At 42.3% G+C, this 20,091-nt stretch overlaps 1 protein-coding gene across 1 annotated transcript; it reads left to right on the top strand.

Moving 5' to 3' along the window:
• The first annotated feature begins 444 nt into the window (after positions 1–444).
• RDH11 (retinol dehydrogenase 11) lies at positions 445–19,885 on the top strand. Its single transcript, XM_012438009.3, has 7 exons — positions 445–573; positions 2,723–2,841; positions 3,174–3,329; positions 4,513–4,617; positions 5,342–5,551; positions 10,346–10,535; positions 17,791–19,885. Exons 1-7 carry the CDS (start codon positions 500–502, stop codon positions 17,891–17,893), a joined length of 957 nt encoding a protein of 318 aa, XP_012293432.1. The 5' UTR covers positions 445–499; the 3' UTR covers positions 17,894–19,885.
• Positions 19,886–20,091: the final 206 nt, after the last annotated feature.

Here is a 20,091-nt window from a genome sequence, read left to right as displayed (position 1 = left end):
AATCCTCGAGGAGGAAGGGCTTACACTCCCCGACCTTCCCAACTGTCCCACTCCGATCGCTCCTTTCCTGTCTAAATCGCCATTCATTTCCCAGACACCCACATCTGATCCCCAGGAGAAACTGCGGTAACTGCCTAACCAGGATTGGGGAAAACCGAACCAAGGACTGGACTTGGGTCTGGGGAGTTAGAGGACTGTAGAGATTTCACAAACACCTCGGGTGGCCATAAGGGAGAGCTGGGTGAATGATCCCACAGGCCCTAGGTCCTAGGTGGTTGGGGATTAGTGGTGTCTCTGGTGCGTAATTCAGCTTTTGCCAGCGTCGGCTGCGGCGCTCCCACGTAGCCAGCCAGAGGCTGCCAAGCTCTGGACTACATTTCCCAGAGGGTTCTGCTCCCCGGGCTGTCGCAATTTGAATTGGGGCGTGTCTAGAAAAAGAAGCCATAGTCCATGAGCACCGCTGGGGCATCCTGCTCCGGTTCCGCTGCAGGCGGCAGAGATGGTTGAGCTCTTGCTCCTGCTGCTGCTCCTCATTTTCCCCTTCCTTCTGTATGTGGCTGCGCCCCAAATCAGGTCTGTGCAAATGTATTGCCTTCTCTTGCGAATTCTTATTGGAGGGAGGGAAGGAAACATACAATCCCCACCAAAGCTTTCTTGGAAAACTGCCCTGGGAGGGGGGCTCCAAGATGGCGGGGCCCAGACTTCGGTGGGTTGGAGGCAAGGTCCAGATGTCCTGGATGCCTGGAGAACCGAGACCCCAGGCGGTGAGAAGGGGCTGCACTCCGGGCACCCTACTTTTCCCTGGCCCGTTTTTCTTTTGTCTCAGCACCTCCTGATTTTGGCTCCAGGGAATCCCAAGGGTAAGGCTACCTCAAACGCTTGAGTTTCGGACCTGTGAATGGGATATGGCCCCACGCTGTGTCCTCCGTAATTCCCACGCCTTGAACCAGCATCTGAGGTACAAAGGAGCGATTCCACATTTCGCCCTCTGAAACTGATAGCAGTCGTAACATCTGCGGCCCCATCTTTGCTCTCTCTTTGCTGTTAGAATCGTTCGTTCTCTGGGCGGATGTTGTAAAGGAGAAAAGTGAAAAGGAAGAGTGTTTGGTTATGAGTTCTATCCTACCTTGCTAGCAGGAGCACGGAGGATCTGAGTTACGAGCTAGGTAGGGTACAGGGCGGTGAGGGCTGGGAGAATGGTGGGAAGGTATTGACCAGGTGATAGATCAGCCCAAGGCTGGCCAAGCGCCCCAGTGAATCAGCAGCGGGCTGTACCACCGGCAGCCTGCTGATTGGTTCTAAGTAAGTCACCAGTAGTGACGGACCAGTGATTGAATAGACACACCCCTTCCCTAGGTGGGCGGTCTTAGTCCCAGTGGAGCTTGAAGCCAGGCCATATCACAGTCATTTCTCACCACAATCACCTACTTTCCTTCCTTTATTTTTATTTTCTCTTCCCTCTCTGGTGCCCCTCTTCCAGTTATATTTTTTCCTCCCTTTTGAACACTCAGTTCCCTCTCTTCTAGGCACACATGGTTGCTCACACTCAGATGAAAACACTGATTTTTATCTTTTTTTCACTACGAGATCCTCTTATCCAAATAGAATCTCAATGAAAAGTTGAACCAGAACTGAAAATAGTGCTCATACCCCAGTGGGATTTTTCTGGAAAAAAAAAAAAATTATACTGCAGGAGCTGTATTCCCAACTCAGTAGGGCCATGGGAATTGGGCCAGAGCTAGGCTTTTATAATGGATTGTATCTTTTATTCCTACTGATTAAGGAGAAGAAAGAGCTAAGTATGTGTCCTACTAAGTTGTCACTCCTGGAACTACAGTAAAGGGATGTGGGAAATAGTCTGGAGGCTTGTTCTCTGAGGAGGAAGGTAATGGTTGGTGGGCACCATGAGTTTAGTTAATCTGTCTCCCTGTCAGCATTTTTGCACTAACCAGGTAGCTTCAATGGCTAAGAGTGTGTACCTTGCAATTCCAAGTTCAATGAAAAAGGCTGAAATGCTCTTTAAAAATGTATCTCCTGGTCAACAGATAGTTTTAACCAGAGTCCCAACATTGCCAAGAAGAGAATTGAACAGTCTGAGAACTGCCAATCTATGTCTGTGCATTCATTCATTTGGAAAAGGCAGTAGAGTACAGTGCTTAGAAACAAGGACTCTAATTAGAACAAGACTTGAATCTCAGCTCCTCTTTGTATGCACATAATCTCTTTGTTTTAAGTGTATGTGTGCATGCGTGGGGGTATTTTTTTCCTTATTTTGTCCCAGAGTCACAAGCTTTCATAATTTTAACTTTTTGTATGGATTAGCCATTTCTCAGGGCCATAAAAATGCTAGTTGTGGACAGATTGACCTACAGAAACTCGTTCTTTCTTCATCTGGGCTGAATCTTGTGATTTCCTAAGCCACAAGTGCCTTATTTAGGGAGAGCTCAAATCAAAGCCAGGTGCCTGGCTAATCAGATATTCTTCCAGTTTTTGTGCTGCAGGGAGCAGCTGTAAGCTTTGCCCTTGTAATAGAATCACTTTTGTCTTTGAACAAAAGCAGAAAACTTTTATAATCTTTCCTCCAACTTTCCTTAAACCTTTAAAAGGACAACAGTTACTAAAGAACTAAAGCAAACCTCAGCCTGAAGACAGGGAGTTGCTGGAACCTACTGGCTGAGACAGGAGAATGAAGAATTGATGAGCTCTCCTTCTCTGTCTATAGGAAAATGCTGTCCAGTGGAGTGTGTACATCAACTGTTCAGCTTCCTGGGAAGGTAGTTGTGGTCACTGGAGCTAATACAGGTATCGGGAAGGAGACAGCCAAAGAGTTGGCTCAGAGAGGCAAGTTCACCTTTCAGTTCCCTCCTATTACTGCCGTTTTACCCCTCACAGTGATGATGATTCATTCTCATTGTTTCTTCTCAGTTTTGGAATTCAAAAACACTTAAGAATTCCATTGATTTGATGGTCTGAAACTAGTACTATGCTCTGCATATAATGGACTCTTAATGAATATTATTAATTTATTTTTCCTTCCCTATTTGCTAATCAGATACCTCTGTTGTAAAGGAGTAAAAATGTGTGTTTTTAAAAAATGTTGGAAATAACATCAGATTTATAATGCCAACAAAAAGCCAGAGCTGATCGTTTCTCTTTCATATGCTGGTTGACAGGAGCTCGAGTATATTTAGCTTGCCGGGATGTGCAAAAGGGGGAATTGGTGGCCAAAGAGATACAGACCATGACAGGAAACCAGCAGGTGTTGGTGCGGAGACTGGACCTGTCTGATACTAAGTCTATTCGAGCATTTGCTAAGGGCTTCTTAGCAGGTAAGTGTAGAATTGGAGAGACTATGTTGTGGGTCTTGAGATCAACATGGCAGATTTAACTAAAAGGAAAGGTCTCTCTCTCTCATAGAAATGGTGGATAAAATATAGCCAAAAACTTCTGTAGCTGAACTCATAGTCACTGGGACATGATTTATGTCAAAGGGATATCCTCCAGAGGCAGAAACAAAAAAGAAATTCAAAACATCATAGCAGTGAGTAAGAGCTGAAGCCAGAAATCTCATGGGAGTCTCAGAACTCAGTATGGGCTTTTTAGGGTCTGGGGTCTAAATACCTATACAGGAATAGGAGATGAAGCCACAGGCCCTTGAGATCTGGAGCTGTATTTGAGGTTCCACACAAGGTTGAGATTCACAAAGGGCCATCTGGTCCATAGTATAGAGGCTAATAAAAACTCAGGGACATGATGAAGCTTACCATCTCTTTAGGTTATAGATGGATAGAGTCATCTGCAAAAAATTAGAACCCCAAGCTGGCATCATCTGTGGAGCCTGAATTCATACCACCAAATGATATGAGGATATTTATGGGTTTGATTTTTTTTTTTTTTTTTGGTGTAATACTTTGGGAAATTAACGTAAAAACCTGTAGTGTCTCATCAAAAGCAAATCCAAGAGCACTCTATATGTATATCCTTTCATAGCCCAGGGATCTAGGCCTCCAAGGAATAAATTTTCACTGATGTGAACTTATAGTTATAAATTACAAACCACATGAGGAAATGAACCGTGAGAGAGAGTTGGAAGATACAATAAAGAGATGAAGCCAGTATTTATTTCTTTGGGGATCTGAATCCCAGGGCAGAAGCACATAGAGAACATTCATTTTTCTCTTGCTTTGGAATCTTTCCATTTGGCTTGGGAAGTCTTTTTATTGGGAGAGGTGGATGAAACAATTTCCAAAAGCAGTGAGTAAGTAGCTCCTGAACTACAAAGATCAGGAAGGTCATTTGGTAGTGTAAAATGGAATTTTACCCCATAGTAAAAGGAGGTAGGATTCAACTAAAGTCTTAAAATGAAAAACAATAGGAAATAAGTATGAAGGGAAAATGGAGAGAAGATTGAAGTCCTGCATCCTCACTTTCAAAGCCTGAGTGTGAGGCAGGTTTCTAAGGTGTACTAGCTTTGGCTAGCCATTTCCATGCTCCATTGTCTTGTCCCTGCAGAGGAAAAGCACCTCCACATTTTGATCAACAATGCAGGAGTGATGATGTGTCCCTACTCGAAGACGGCAGATGGCTTTGAGATGCACATAGGAGTCAACCACTTGGGTAAGAAATCTGGCCTTATCACAAAGCTAGAGAGAACCATAATTCTCTTGGGAAAACTTAAGGGTTAGATTGAGCCTTCTTGTGGTGTGATTGAACCTCAGGACCAGAAGAGACTATATGTGCATAATAGTTTGGCCCTACCTGACAGCTGAGGAATACCTGAGGCCTGTTCCATGTTCTGCCCACTTTTTAATCTGTGATTCAGATTCAGTTTGCCTTGGCGCATTTTTTTAATAGCCTAATTGGCTTAGGGGACTGTGTTCCTTTCTTAGTAGTGATCCTTGTGGCCAGAACCAGTTATAGGCCATCTGCTCTTTTTTTGTAGGGTCAGGGTCTTGCTATGTGGCTGAGGCTGATCTCAAACTTCTGGCATCAAGCACCTTCCTGCCTCAGCCTCCTTAAGTACTGAGATTGCAGCTGTGAGCCACTACAGCCACTACAGCCAACCGGCTCTCAAGAATGAGATTAACCAAAGTAGGAATGAGCTGGGACTTCATATTCACATAGTATAGACCTATCTCGCTCATATAAGGATTTTGCATGTCTTTGGCTATTGTTGTTTCCCTGAACCTTCACTGAACTTGTTTTCTAGTTGATAATGAAAAGTTGGAGGGAAAGACCTTATTTCTGAATTCTCTGCTTCCCATAGCTGAGGCCTACTTGCCGTGACTCCTGTCATTCCCACATGGCTCTAAACTTCATTAATTCTAGTACTTCTCAACAGGTCACTTCCTCCTGACCCATCTGCTGCTAGAGAAACTAAAGGAATCAGCCCCATCAAGGATAGTAAATGTGTCTTCCCTTGCACATCTCCTGGGAAGGATCCACTTCCATAACCTGCAGGGCGAGAAATTCTACCATGCAGGCCTGGCCTACTGTCACAGCAAGCTAGCCAACATCCTCTTCACCCAGGAACTGGCTCGGAGACTAAAAGGTGGGCCTGGAGGAAATGAGTGTGGAGACATGAGTCAGAGAGAGGCAAGTAAAAGCCACAGGAGTGGAAACTGTTTCCAGAGCCCATCACCTGGAGAAGACCTGTTTCTGTGGCTATAACTGAGTATAGTTTTAGTAAGTAGTCCACAACTGAATATTGGAGGTGGCTGGCTGGGGACAGTGAGACTCTGACTTTGAGTCTGAAGGCCTGGCTTTTCCACTTACTAGCTGTGTGATCTATAGCAAGTTACTTAACTTTTTTTTTTTTTTGAGACAGAGTCTCGCTCTCTGGAGTGCAATGGTGTGATCTTGGCTCATTGCTGACCTCCGCCTCCAGGGTTCAAGCAATTCTCCTGCCTCAGCCTCCCGAGTATCTGGACTACAGGCGTGTGCCACCACACCCAGCTAATTTTTGTATTTTTAGCAGAGACAGGGTTACACCACCATGTTGGTCAGGCTGGTCTCGAACTCCTGACCTCAGGTGATCTACCCACCTCAGCCTCCCAAAGTGTTGGGATTACAGGCATGAGCCACCGCTTCTGGCCGTTACTTAACTTTTAAGACTTCCTTCTTCATATGTAAAATGGGACTGTTTCACAGTTTATTGTCATAATTAATTCTGGCTTCATAAGCAAGATTTTTTGCTCATAGTGAGACTGAGTAGAAGGAAAGGGCCTGAACTGGGACTAGATAAAGGCAATAGAATAAAACAGGTACTGGGAATATGGAGGGGCAGAGGTCTCCCTTGCAAAGATTCAAATAAGAGGGAAATATATGCTTGGGCCAGTCACAAATACACAGAGGGCCTTAGCACTGTGTACTCTGGATTTCTAATAAAGAGAAGGGAAATCAAGGGTGAACTATGCTAGGTATTGAGGCAGGCAGAATGCAGGTTCAAAGAATCAGGCACGGGTACCCTATAGTTGGATCAGGATCATCCTACCAATGTACAGCTGTGAGATGTGAAGGAAGCTGGTGGTTAGCTCAGTCCATAGTTTGGGGTCTGGGGTCATGCCCAGTTTGTGTCCAGGGTATGACATCGTTGATCAGTTTAGGATAGATAAGGGTTACTGGATGGTTAAAACTGTCCAAAGAGTTGAACAGGGAGCTAGGGTGGCCTGGAGATGGAAAGATGGGGCCAGTGGTAAGAATTGGATAAAAGTGGACTAATACGTGAATGAGGTAACTGATAGTTGTGAGGATTCAGTGGAAAATCATTAGGGTGCAGTAAAAGAACCCTGGTATGACAGAAGATTCATTCATTTAACCATTCAGCAGACATGTATTCAGTGCCCATGCTATTCCATGCACTGGTTTAGGGGATTGGGGATGAGTTGGTGAACAAGATAGGTATAGTCTCTTCCTTAGTTTGGTTTACATCTAATGGGGGAGAAAGACAATTAGCAAGTCTTTATACAAATTGTTACATGTAAAATCAGTCTAGTAATGCATGAATAATTCTCATTGTAAAAAGTTCAAATAAGGCCAGGCACAGTGGCTCACACCTTTAATCCCAGGTACTTTAGGAGGCCAAAATGGGAGGATTACTTGAGGCTAGGAGTTCAAGATCAGCCTGGACAAAATAGTGAGACCTCATCTTTACCAAAAAAAAAGTTGAAAGCATATGGAAGTATATAGAATTAAAGGTGAAAAGCTCCCTTCATTTATTTATTCCCCTCTTCCCCTGCTCTTCTCCCTTCATGTGACCATTATCAACAGCTTGTGTGCCCCTTTACAATAATTTTCCTATGTATTTGCATATGTATGTATCATGCACAAGGAACTGAAACTAATACAGTTTCTTGGAGATCTTTCCATTTAGTACGTATGGATTTACCCCATTCATTGTATTGGCTGTGTTGTATTTCATAGTATATATGTGCCTTAGTGTATTTATCCATTTCCTTAACAACATCTGGATTGTCTCCTTTTTATTGTGGCTATTTAATCATAATTGTGATAAATGTTATAAAGGAGAAGTACCAGGACTTACAATGGATTTTAGTGGGGGGACCTTATTAAGGGAGGACCTTATTCAGTCTGAGGGTTCAGGGAAGACTTTTCTGAAGAAGTGAGTTGTGTGCTGAGCCCCGAAGGATGATTATAAATTAAATGGATTAGAGGCACTAATAGAATGTGGAGGCTGAGACCAGGCGCAGTGGCTCACGCCTATAGTCCTAGCACTTTGGGAGGCCGAGGCAGGTGGATCACCTGCGGTCAGGAGTTCGAGACCAGCCTGACCAACTTGGTGAAACCCCATCTCTACTAAAAAGATAAAAATTAGCCAGGTGTGGTGGCGGGCACCTGTAATCCTAGCTACTGGAGAGGCTGAGGCAGGAGAATTGCTTGAACCTGGAAGGCAAAGTTTGCAGTGAGATGAGATTGCACCATTGCACTCCAGCCTGGGTGACAAGAGCGAAACTCTTTAAAAAAAAAAAAAAAAGAATGTGGAGGCTGAGAAATATGCCAGGCAATAGGAAGAGAACGTACAAAGGTCCGGGCTCAGTTTGAGAAACAGTGAAGGTTACCATGGGTAGGTTGTAGAAAGCAAAAATAATAAAGATCTGAGCTGAGACTGATGAGGTAGGTAGAGGCCAGATCCTTAGAGGCCACAGTAAGGATTTTAGTTTTTATTCTAAGAGCAATGGGAAACCTTTAAAATTAAAGCCTTTCAACATGGGGGTAAGAGAGGTTGCAGCAGTTGATTTCATCAGCAGAGTCAAGAAATCAGGGTAGTTTGGACTAGGTGGTCGAGATGGAGGGTAGCAGACACTCCTGAGAGGTATTTAAGGTAGAAAAACCACAGAGCTTGTTGACTGGAGATGCATGCTTTAAGTGGGCATTCATCAAGAACCCTTTTGCCTGACTGGGCTTGTCGGGAACGCTGCAAGAATCGGCTTTGGCTTTAAAAGTAGAAATCAATTTGAGATCTCTGAGTCTGCGTTACTATAGGTCGAGTAGGCAGTTGGGAATAATACATACTCACAGTGCTGTCTGTAGTTGTCAGTCCACAAAGACCTGAAAAATTCTGTTTCTTCATAAGCTTTACACCAAAACTCATTTGGCAGCAAAACATCTCCTGTACTAGGGAGATTAGATAATAGGCAGTATATGTATACATTTCATATTACCTTTCTACAATCAGGAAAAAATTGAAGTATGTCTGGCCCCTGCGTTTTTAATAAAGGATTGGAGGCCTGAAATTGCATATGGAAAAGTGTCATTTAGTGGTTACCATGCATCAGGCACTCTTTTTGTTTTGTTTTTTTTGTTTGTTTTTTGAGATTGAGTCTCACTCTGTCGCCTAGGCTGGAGGGGAGTGGCATGATATCAGCTCACTCCAACCTCTGCCTCCTGGGTTGAGGTGATTCTCCTGCCTCAGCCTCCTGAATAGCTGAGATTACAGGCACATGCTGCCACGCCCGGCTAATTTTTTGTATTTTAGTAGAGACGGGGTTTCACCATGTTGCCCATGCTGGTCTAGAACTCCTGAGCTCGAGCAATTCCCCTGTCTTGGCCTCCCAAAGTGCTAGGATTACAGGGTAAGCCACCACACCTGGCTGCATCAGGTACTCTTCTAAGATCTTTAACATATATGAACTCATTTAATCCTCAGAACAACCCTGTGAGGTGTAGGTATTATGATTATTCCCATTTTAGGGATGAAGAAATGAGTCACAAAAGGGAACTTGCCCAAGGTTACACAGCTAATGAGTGCAGCCAGGATTTGAAACTGGGCAGTCTGTCTACAAAGTCCATGCCCATAACCACCACATTGTGTTGACACCCAGTGTGTCTGCTGTTCAGAGGAGCAATTTGGGCTGTGGACAAAATGTGAGCACTATAGAATTATGGAGAGCGAGTCTGGTGAGCCATGAGAACTCCAACATTTAATGTTTGCATAGAAGATGATGAACTGGTCCAGAAAACGGAGACAGAGTAGCCAGAAAGGTTAGGAAAACCAGAAGTTGTGTAGGCTCATGGAAGCCAGTGAAAAACACTTTAAGAAGCAGATGGGTGCCTGTAATCCCAGCACTTTGGGAGGCCAAGGCGGGCAGATCATTTGAGGTCAGGAGTTCAAGACCAGCCTGGCCTACATGATGAAACTCCGTCTCTACTAAAAATACAAAAATTAGTCTGGTATAGTGGCGTATGCCTATAGTCCCAGCTACTTGGAAGGCTGAGGCAGGAAAATTACTTGAACCTGGGAGGTAGAGGTTACAGTGAGCCAAGATCTTAGCACTGCACTCCAGCCTGGGCAACAGAGCGAGACTCTGGCTCAAAAAAAAAAAAAGATGTGTTCACTACAGATCTAACTCTGGAGAAAGAAAGAGTGAGAGAGAGAGGGAAGGAGAGAAGGAAGGTTAGGGAAGTGAGGGAGGGAGGGAGATGCATTAGGTGTGGTGGCTATGCCTGCAAGGTGGGAGGATTGCTTGAGGCCAGGAGTTCAAGACCAGCCTGGTCAAGGTAGGGAGACCCCATTTCTAAAAAAGAAAAAAAGAAGGAGTGGTCAACAATGTTAAGTGCTGCTGAGAGGATGAGTCTTGGCTCTGCTGATTCCTGACAGGGAAGTTTCCAGTCACAAATACACAGAGGTCCTTAGCACTGTCTACTCTAGAGCCTTCTTAGATCTGTGAGATGTAAGTATAAATTACTGTAAGCAGTACTTCTGATGTCACCATGGGCAAAGGGTCCATGTGTGAAGGTTACATGTTTATTTACATCCTTTGCTGTTTTGGGCCATTCTGCAAAATCAAGTCTTGTCTTCCCCTCTCTTCATGCCACCCCCAACCAGGCTCTGGCGTTACGACGTATTCTGTACACCCTGGCACAGTCCAATCTGAACTGATTCGGCACTCATCCTTCATGAGATGGATGTGGTGGCTTTTCTCCTTTTTCATCAAGACTCCTCAGCAGGGAGCCCAGACCAGCCTGCACTGTGCCTTAACAGAAGGTCTTGAGATTCTAAGTGGAAGTCATTTCAGGTATGAATGTTATCTCTTTTTGAAGATGAGATTTTATTGCTCAAAGGAGATAATTTGGATTTGTCTGGTATACCCTTTTTAAAACGTACATTGTCCAATATAGCTTTTGTCTTTTAACTCCAGAGTTTTTAATAGGGGAATTTGACTCATTTTTTTGTGATAACTGCTACCATTTTATTTTACTTATGCTTTTATATTGACAATTATGTATTTTGTTTGTTTTCTTCCTGTCTTTGTTATATCAGTCCAGTTTTCTTTTTTGGATTCCTAGTTCTATTGTTTTACATTTAAAAGAATTTGAGGCGGGTTGCCGTGGCTCACACCTGTAATCCCAGCACTTTGGGAGCCGAGGTGGGATCACCTGAGGTCAGGATTTCGAGACCAGCCTGACCAACGTGGAGAAACCCTGTCTCTACTAAAAATACAAAATTAGCTGGGTGTGGTGGCACATGCCTGTAATCCCAGCAACTTGGGAGGCTGAGGTAGGAGAATCACTTGAACCTGAGAGGCGGAGGTTGCAGTGAGCTGAGATCATGCCATTGCACTCCAGACTGGGCAACAAGAATGAAACTCCGCCTCAAAAAAAAAAAAAAAGAATTTGAATGTGTGTTTCTCTATTGTCTTCAGGATTGAAACACTACCTATGGACTCCCTTCTTGAATAAGTGAAGACTTTTAAAATGATGTAAATGTAGAGAACTTTGAACATAACACAGGGGTAGGTAAAATCGTGCACTGAAGCTGCATATAATGGAGCCTCAGCTACCATTAACTCATGGCCAGTTCTGCCCTATCCCCATTCTCTATGCTTTTCTGTATTTTTCTTCTCCCATATTATTTTGAAGCAAATTCCAGGTATCACGTAAGATCAAAATTTTAACATGTTTTTACCTCTACTTCAGGTTATTGTTGAAATTTTAGGAAAGAAGCTGAAAATAGCATTAAGATTGGAAAAAAAGGGAGAAAAATTATGAAAGGCCTATAATGCCAGCCTTGTGGAGGAGCTGCGGAAGTTGTTTCAGTAGAGAGACATAATCTGGTCTGTGCTTTAGAAACTTTGTTTCTAGTGAGAGTGAGAGTTCCTGAAAGTTGGAATGAAAGGAATGGTAATGTGAAAGAGGCCCTGAAGCAGCAGAATTTTTATCACTGGATGATTAATTAAATGAGGGGATGGGGGAAGGATTTGCTAACCTGAATTTCAAACCTGACTGAGGTTGATGATGACATTAACTAAGACAGCAGACACAGAAAAGTAGTGTGGAACTTAGGGTTCTTGGATTCCAAAGCAGTGGAAATGGACTTTGGCTAGCTTAAGCAAGAAGGAAGTTTATTAAAATATATTAGGGAGAGGAGGGACCCCTAGGTTGAAAGGGAAGTCTGAAGAGACAGCTGAGAACAGAGTGGCAGTCAGCTAGCTGGGGCACTGCTACCAGGGTGAGTGAACACCAGCTATCTTTAGTCTTTAGGTTTTGTTGCTTACCATCCACTCTCTGGGGAGGAAGCATTGGATCTTCTTTCTCCCATCCCTTCATTTTCACTCTTTTGGTTAGAGGAAGATGGCCACTTTATTAATGCTCTCTTCAAACTATATTGAAGGGGAAAAGGTAATTCTGCAGAAGGAAATCAGGTTGCTATGGCCAAAAGAAAGTAGAATGTTCAGCCATAACAGTTGTCCACTGTGTAATAAACCTGGCTCTGTACGTGTTGAGTGTTATCTATAAGGCATGCAAGTAGAAATGTATAGCAGATAGTTGGAAATGTGGTTCTGAAGTGTAAGAAGATAGATTTATGTAGCACACTGGATTGATTTTCCAAGAGTGACTGGTTTCTTCTTCCCTGGAGATTATACGAAAAAAAAAAAACCCGTTTATCTTGGTTTTGATTGAGTAATTTAAAGAAAGTCAGCTATAAATCCATAACTTACTATTGAATTGACTTTTGAAGAGCCTTTCTTGTGCTGTGGATTCTTAATTCATTTTGAAGATCCAATAGCAGCCATGTAGACCACCATCAAGAAATGAACATACAAGTCTGTTTTGATTGAAGCCTTAAGATTTTTGCACTGGCTCTTCTTTCTGCCTGCAACCACTAATCTGCTTTATGTCTCTTAAGAATTTGCCTATATTGGACATTTCATATAAATGGAATCATATGATATGTGGCCTTTTGTGACTGACTTCTTTTACTTAGCCTAATGTTATCAAGGTTCATCCATGCCAAAGCGTTTGTCAGTACTTAATTTCTTTTGATTGCTGCATAGCATTTCACTGCATAGATTTGCCACATCTTATTTACTCATTTATCAGGTGATGGGCATTTGAGTTTGCACTTTTTAGTATTTGAATAATATTGCTGTGACCGTTTGTGTAGAAAGTTTTGTGTGGACATTTCTCTTGGGTACATAGAAGTAGAATTTCTGGGTTATATGGTAACTGTTTGACGCTGAGGAACTGCCAAATTTTTCCAAAGTGACTGCACCACTTTACATTCCCACCAGCAGTGTATGAGTGTTCTAATTACTTCACATCCTTAACAGCACTTGTTATTGTCTCTCCTTTTGAGTTTAGCTATCCCAATGAGTGTGAAGGAATATCTTGTTTTTATTTTCATTTTCCTACTAATGATGTTGAACATTTTTTCATGTGCTTTTTTGTTCACTTGTATCTTTGTTGGGGAAATGTCTATTCAAGTCCTTTGCCCATTTTTAAGTTGGATAATTGTCTTTTTATTGTTGAGTTGCAAGAGTTCTTAATAGTCTACATACAAGTTCCTTGTCAGATACATAATTTGCAAATATTCTCTCATTCTGTGGGTTGTCTTTTAACTTTCTTAATGGTGTCTTTTGAAATATGAAAGTCTTAAATTTTGATGAAATCCAGTTTATCTGTTTTTTGTCACTTGTGCACTTGTATCTAAGAAATCATTGCCTTACCCAAGGTCACAAAGATGTACTACTGTCTTTAGTAAAGACAGTTTTCTGTTACTATAACAGAATTCCACAGACTGGGTAATTTATAAAGAAATTTACTTAGCTCATGGTTCTGGAGGCTGAGAAGTCTAAGAACATGGTGCTTAGCATCTGGTTGGGGCCTTCTTACTGTGTCATAACATGGCAGAGGGCATCGGTGAGAGGGCAAGCAAGAAGAAACCCACTTTCACGACAGTGACATTAATCTATGTATGAGGGCAGAACCTTTATTAATCAATTAATCTGTTCACAAGGGCAGAGGGATTAAGTTTCCAACATGTGATTTTTTTAAGGGATACATTCAAACTACTATGTTTTCTTCTAATAGTTTTATAGTTCTAGCATTATATAGGTCTGTAATCTATTTTGAACTTTTTTTTTTTTTTGAGACAAAGTCTTGCTTTGTTGCCTAGGCAAGAGTACAGTGGCATGATCTCAGCTCACTGCAACCTCTGCCTCTTGGGTTCAAGAAATTCTTCTGTCTTAGCCTCCTGAGTAGCTGAACTACAGGCATACACCACCATGCCCAGCTAAATTTTGTATTTTTAGTAGAGATGGGGTTTTGCCATGTTGGTCAGGCTGATCTCCAACTCCTAACCTCAGGTGACCAACCCACCTCAGCCTCCCAAAGTGCTGGGATTATAGATGTGAGCCACCGTGCCCAGCCTTGAACTAATTTTTGTATATGATATGAGGTAGGGGTCTACCTTCATTCTTTTGCATGTGACTATCCAGTTTCCTTAGCACCATTTGTTGAAAAGACAGTTTTTTCCTCATTGAATTGTCTCGGTAGCTGTATTAGTCTGCTCAGACTGCCATAACAGAATCCCACAGACTGAGTGGCTTACACAACATAAACTTATTTTCTCACACTTCTGGAGACTGAAAGTCCAAGATCAAGGTGCTAGCCTGGTTGGTCTCTGGTGAGGGCTGCCTTCCTGACTTCCAATGGATGCCTTCTCTCTGAGCCCTTACATGGCCTTTCCTTTACACACACTCCTGGTAACTCTTCCTCTTTTTATAAGGACACCAATGCTGTTGGATTAGGGCCCTACCCTCATGACTTCATTTAACTGTAATTACCTCCTTAAAGGCCCTGTCTCTAAATAGAGTCACATTGGTAGTTAGGGCTTCAACATATTAATTTTGGGGGAACACAATTCAATGTGTAACAGTAAGGGCTTGTCAAAAATCAATTGACCATAAATATAAGCGTTTATGTTTGCACTTTTAATTCTGTTCCATTCATTTGAATGTCTATCCTTATGTCAGTATCACACTATCTTGATTACTATAACATTGTGGTCAGTTTTGAAATTAGTTTATCTTTTACCTATATTAATGGTTAGCAAAAGCCCACTGGAAATATCAATACTGTGACCATGCTGATTCCATAGGCACACTTAAATAGCTCTTACTTGGTTGGGTGTGGTGGCTCATACTTGTAATCTCAACACTTCGGGAGGCTGAGGTGGGTGGATCGCTTGAGCCCAGAAGTTCAAGACCAACCTAGGCAACATAATGAGACCCCATCTCTACAAAAAATGTAAAAATTAGCCGGGTGTGGTGGCGTGTGCCTATGGTCCTTGGGAGGCTGAGGTAGGAGGATCACCTGAGCCTGGGGAAGTCGAGGTTGTAGTGAGCTGTGATCGTGCCACTGCACTCCAGTCTGGGCAACAGTGAGACCCTATCTAAAAAAAAAAAAAACAACCTCATGCCTATAATCCCAGCACTTTGGGAGGCCGAGATGGGCAGATCATGAGGTCAGGGGTTTGAGACCAGCTTGACCAACATGGTGAAACCCCATCTCTACTAAAAATACAAAAATTAGCTGGACATAGTGGTACACGCCTTTAATCCCAGCTACTCAGGAGGCTGAGGCAGGAGAATTGCCTGAACCTGGGAGGTGGAGGTTGCAGTGAGCCAAGATCGTGCCTCTGCATTCTAGCCTGGGTGACAGAGTGAGACTTTGTCTCAAAAAAAAAAAAAAACAGCAACAACCAAAAAGCTCTTGCTGTAGTATTTGAAAACTTTTTATAGCCTACAAGGAAACTTCATGTCAGTTGTGTCCTTTGCTCTTCACTGTAACCTTATGAAGAGTATAAGGCACAGTGCAGTGGAGGATGCAGAGGCTTCCTAAGGCCAAGTCATTTCCAGAGAGTGATACAGAGCCTTGTGGTTCTCACTGATGGTCTTTTCATTAAGAAATGGCAAGCTGTACTGGTCATACTGGTGAGTCTTCTTAAACAGAAGTACTGATAAGACTTGTTTTGTAAATGTGAAGATATTTTTAAATGGTATTTCTCAAACTTTAGTGTGTTCAAGAATCATCTGGAGAGCTAGTTGAAAACAGATTCCTGGACCATGACCCTAGAGATTCTGATTCAGTATGTCTGGAGTAGGGCTGGAGAATTTCTAACAAGCTCCCAGTTGATGTTCCTGCTGCTGGTTTGTGGTGCACACTTTGAATCCCACTGTCTTACTGGACATGGTGTTGAAAGTTTGCATAATACACTTCTCAACTCTTTCACCTTCAGAATTTGCCATAATATAGTTAATTCAGACTTCTCAACTCTTTCACCGTCAGAATTTGCTTAGAATACTGAGGAAGCAATTTTCTTGAAATAGTGTACTTTTAAAAATTGCTTTCTCACATGACTTTAAAGATTGCAATCCATTCACTCAATCATTTTTTTGTTTTTGTTTTAGAGTGAGTCTCGCTCTGTCGCCCAGGTTAGAGTGCAGTGGCATGATCTCGGCTCACTGCAACCTTCGCCTCCTGGGTTTAAGGTATTCTCCTCCCTCAGCCTCCTGAGTAGGTGGGATTACAGGCTTATGCCACCATGCCTGGCTAATTTTTGTATTTTTAGTAGAGATGGGGTTTCAACCAGCTTCAATCATTTTTTTTTTCAACTTTGATTGAAGGCTTACCAGATGTGTACCAGATCCAGAGAATACAAAAATGAGTAAGAATTGTCCTTAAAAAATTTTTCTGCATCAGAATTACAAAACTTGGAATCACAGGCTGGGTGCAGTGGCTCATGCCTGTAATCCCAGCGCTTTGGGAAGCTGAGGCAGGCAGATCACTTGAGGTCAGGAGTTCGAGACCAGCCTGGCCAACATGGCAAAATGCTGTCTCTACTAAAAATAGAAAAATTAGCCTGGCATGGCGGTGGGCACCTATAATCCTAGCTACTCCAGAGGCTGAGACAGGAGAATTGCCTGAACCTGGGAGGCGGAGGATGCAGTGAGCTGAGAGATTGGGCCATTGCACTCCAGCCTGGGTGACAGAGTAAGATTCCATCTCCAAAAACAAACAAACAAACTTGGATTTACAATGAAGAGAGGGTATATGAAACACTTTGCTATAATTTGAATATGTACCTCAAGGTTCGTATGTTGGAAACTTAAGCTTCAATACAGCAGGGTAGAGAGGTGGGACCTTTAGGAAGTAAATTAGGTCACAAGGGCAGCCCTCATGAATGGATTAATGCCATTGTCTCTGGAATGGGTTCATTAACCTGGGAGTGGATTTCTTATTAAAGGATGACTTGGGTCCCCTTCCCTTTCTTGCCCATGTGATGCCTTCCATCTTGTTATGACACAGCAAGAAGGCCTTCATCAGATGTCAGCCCCTTGATCTTGGACTTCTCAGCTTCCATAATCATAAGCCAGTTTCTGTCTGCTCATCTGTCGTATTCTGTTACAGCAGCATAAAATGAACCAAGACACCTGGTACCTTGGTTTTACCATTTCTTTTCTGCTGTTGCCTTTTCCTTTTGTTGTTTTTGAAGCTGGCTTTACTTCTCATATGAGTTTACAAACAGTTATAACTTCAGGTAGTCCAGAAATAAGCATTTTTTTTTTTAACCACTCCAAGCATCTCTGACCAGTGTGAATAGCAGGATCTCAGCTATATGACATTATCCAAGGCCCTGTAGAATGGCCCTATGGACTTACTTGAAGAAGTTGGATATACATGGATGTCAGGCAGGCACTGATATCAGAGTTTAATTATATAAATAGGGGAATATAAAGACCAAATGTATACATTATATATCAAACAAAGCATTCTGATCAGAATTGATCTAGTGAGGAGATCTAAAATGGCAATTATATTTTCTCTGGGTAAGGACCGGAGAATGAAGAGATAGGACAAACACTGGCCCTGTGAAGTGCTTGGAGGACATGTGATCCCTGGTTGTTTTTATGTCATATTCCTTATCTCAGGCAGATGGCAGACTTCATTCTTAACACTGTGCTTCATACCTCTCTCTTTACCTTCCAGTGACTGTCATGTGGCATGGGTCTCTGCCCAAGCTCGTAATGAGACAGTAGCAAGGCGGCTGTGGGACGTCAGTTGTGACCTGCTGGGTCTCCCAATGGACTAACAGTGGCAGTGGCAGTTGGACCCAAGAGAAGACTGCAGCAGATTACACAATACTTCTTGCCAAAATGATTCTCCTTCAAGGTTTCCAACCTTTAGCACAAAGAGAGCAAAACCTTACAGCCTTTACTGCTTGGTGTCCAGTTAAAACCCAGTGTACTGCTAGATTCATCTAAATGTCTATCATATCCAGATTTACTTTGCTTCTCTTGCTGCCAGAGTTACTAGAGATGTCATAATAGAATAAGAAGACCCTCATATGACCTGTACAGCTCATATTTTCATTCTGAAAGCTACTGCTACCTAGGAGAATCTAAGCTGTAGCAGGGATGATTTATGCCAATTTGGACTAGCTTTTTTGTTCACAATTCAGTTCCTCCCAACCAACTAGTCTTCATTTCATGAGGGCCATACTGCAACTTCAGCTAAACTCCATGAATCACAATGACTTGGCTCAAGAGCAGGACTTGGCTAAGCGTGGTGGATCACTGGAGGTCAGTAGTTTGAGACCAGCCTGGCCAACGTGGTGAAATCTTGCCTCTACTAAAATACAAAATTAGACAGGCATTGTGGTGCACACCTGTAATTCGAGCTACTTGGGAGGCTGAGGCAGGAGAATCACTTGAACCCAGAGGGTGGAGGTTACAGTGAGCTGAGATCCTGTCACTGCACTCCAGCCTGGACGGCAGAGTGAGACTTTGTCTTAGGGGAAAAAAAAAAAAAATGAGCAGGGCTTGACCCTGACCTCTTTAACTGTCATGCACCAACTTCTGGATTCTCTCAGGAGATTCTTAACTGAGGCTGGATTATGGCACGGCCTTTTTGCTGACAACCTAAAGCCACCACTGTTAAGATGCTGTCTTACGTCTAAACCACAGAAGAGCTTCCTTTTCTAAGAAGTTTGTGAGGTTTGGGGAATGGCAGAAATGTAGGGGAGGCAGAAATTATAATCAAGTTCAAACTGTCATTTTCCTGTTTCTCAGACCAGGAAGTAGGTAACAAGAGGAACGCTATGAAAAGATAAGCCACTGGACTCCAGTTAGTGACCCCAGACCCATGGAAGCCTCCTTTTTTGTGCCTTAGTTTCTCTTAGAAAATGAGAAGAAAGGCTATTTGGTCATTGTCACTGTGTATATTTTTGTGTGTCTTCCTGTGATTTATGCCAAGGGAGTATTTTCACAAAGTTCAAAATGCACAGTGATCAGAGATGAAGCAAACCAGTGCCATTCTTTATGCAAATAAAACTCCGCAAAGGGCAACTGATTCTGTATATGTTGGGAACCACCCAACGTGGGTACCAAGAGCACATGGGTAGCAGGGAAGTCAAAAAAAAGAAGGAGAATACTGGGAGGTAATGCATGAAATGAAGGGACTAAAGACTAAGAAAATAGCAAAAGACAGTACTATACTAACATAGCTATGGAGGAATTGAGGGCCAGCACCCAAGACTGATGAGGTACTATCTGAACAAAAACCATTGTGGCAAAAAAGAAAATCCTAAAAACAAACAAACAAAAAAACCCCACCAATTCTTTATCCAGAAAAACTATCTTAGGGACTGATACTGGTAATTATGGTCAATTTAATAATCTTTTGGGGCATTTCCTTATATTGTCTTGACATTAAAAGGTCTGTGTGCCAAAATTCTGTATTTTATTTGGAGAATCTTTATTAAAAGTAACGCTGCCAAAGGAAGTCTGAGGAATTAGTAGTGTTCCCATCACTTGTTTGGAGTGTGCTATTCTAAAAGAGTTTGTGATTTCCTGGCATGACAATTGTATTTTAACTTTGGTGGGAGAAAGAGTTATAGGACCACAGTCTTCACTTCTGATATTTGTAAATTAATCTTTTATTGAACTTGTTTTGACCATTAAGCTATATGTTTAGAAATGGTCATTTTATGGAAAAATTCTGATAATAGTACAGAATAAATGAATTAATGTTTTACTTAATTTATATTGAACTGTCAATGACAAATAAAAATTCTTTTTGATGATTTTTTGTTTTCATTTACCAGAACAACAACTAAGAATTAAAAGTTTATAGTCAAAAGAAGAAAACACTGTTAATTATTATAGTTATGCAGTGATTTCTCATTCTAAAGAATAATTTGTCCCAGAGCCTAGCTACAGTGCAATCTCAATCCACATGCTCTTAATTTAGGTTGTATGATAATCTGATTATTCATTCACCATTTCCTAC

The sequence above is a fragment of the Aotus nancymaae genome, unplaced genomic scaffold (genome assembly GCF_030222135.1).
Source record: "Aotus nancymaae isolate 86718 unplaced genomic scaffold, 86718_ANA_hifiasm-v0.15.2.pri h1tg000011l, whole genome shotgun sequence".
Lineage (NCBI taxonomy): Eukaryota > Metazoa > Chordata > Mammalia > Primates > Aotidae > Aotus > Aotus nancymaae.
Note: the sequence above shows the minus strand (reverse complement) of the source record. Positions and strands in the feature narration are given on the sequence as shown.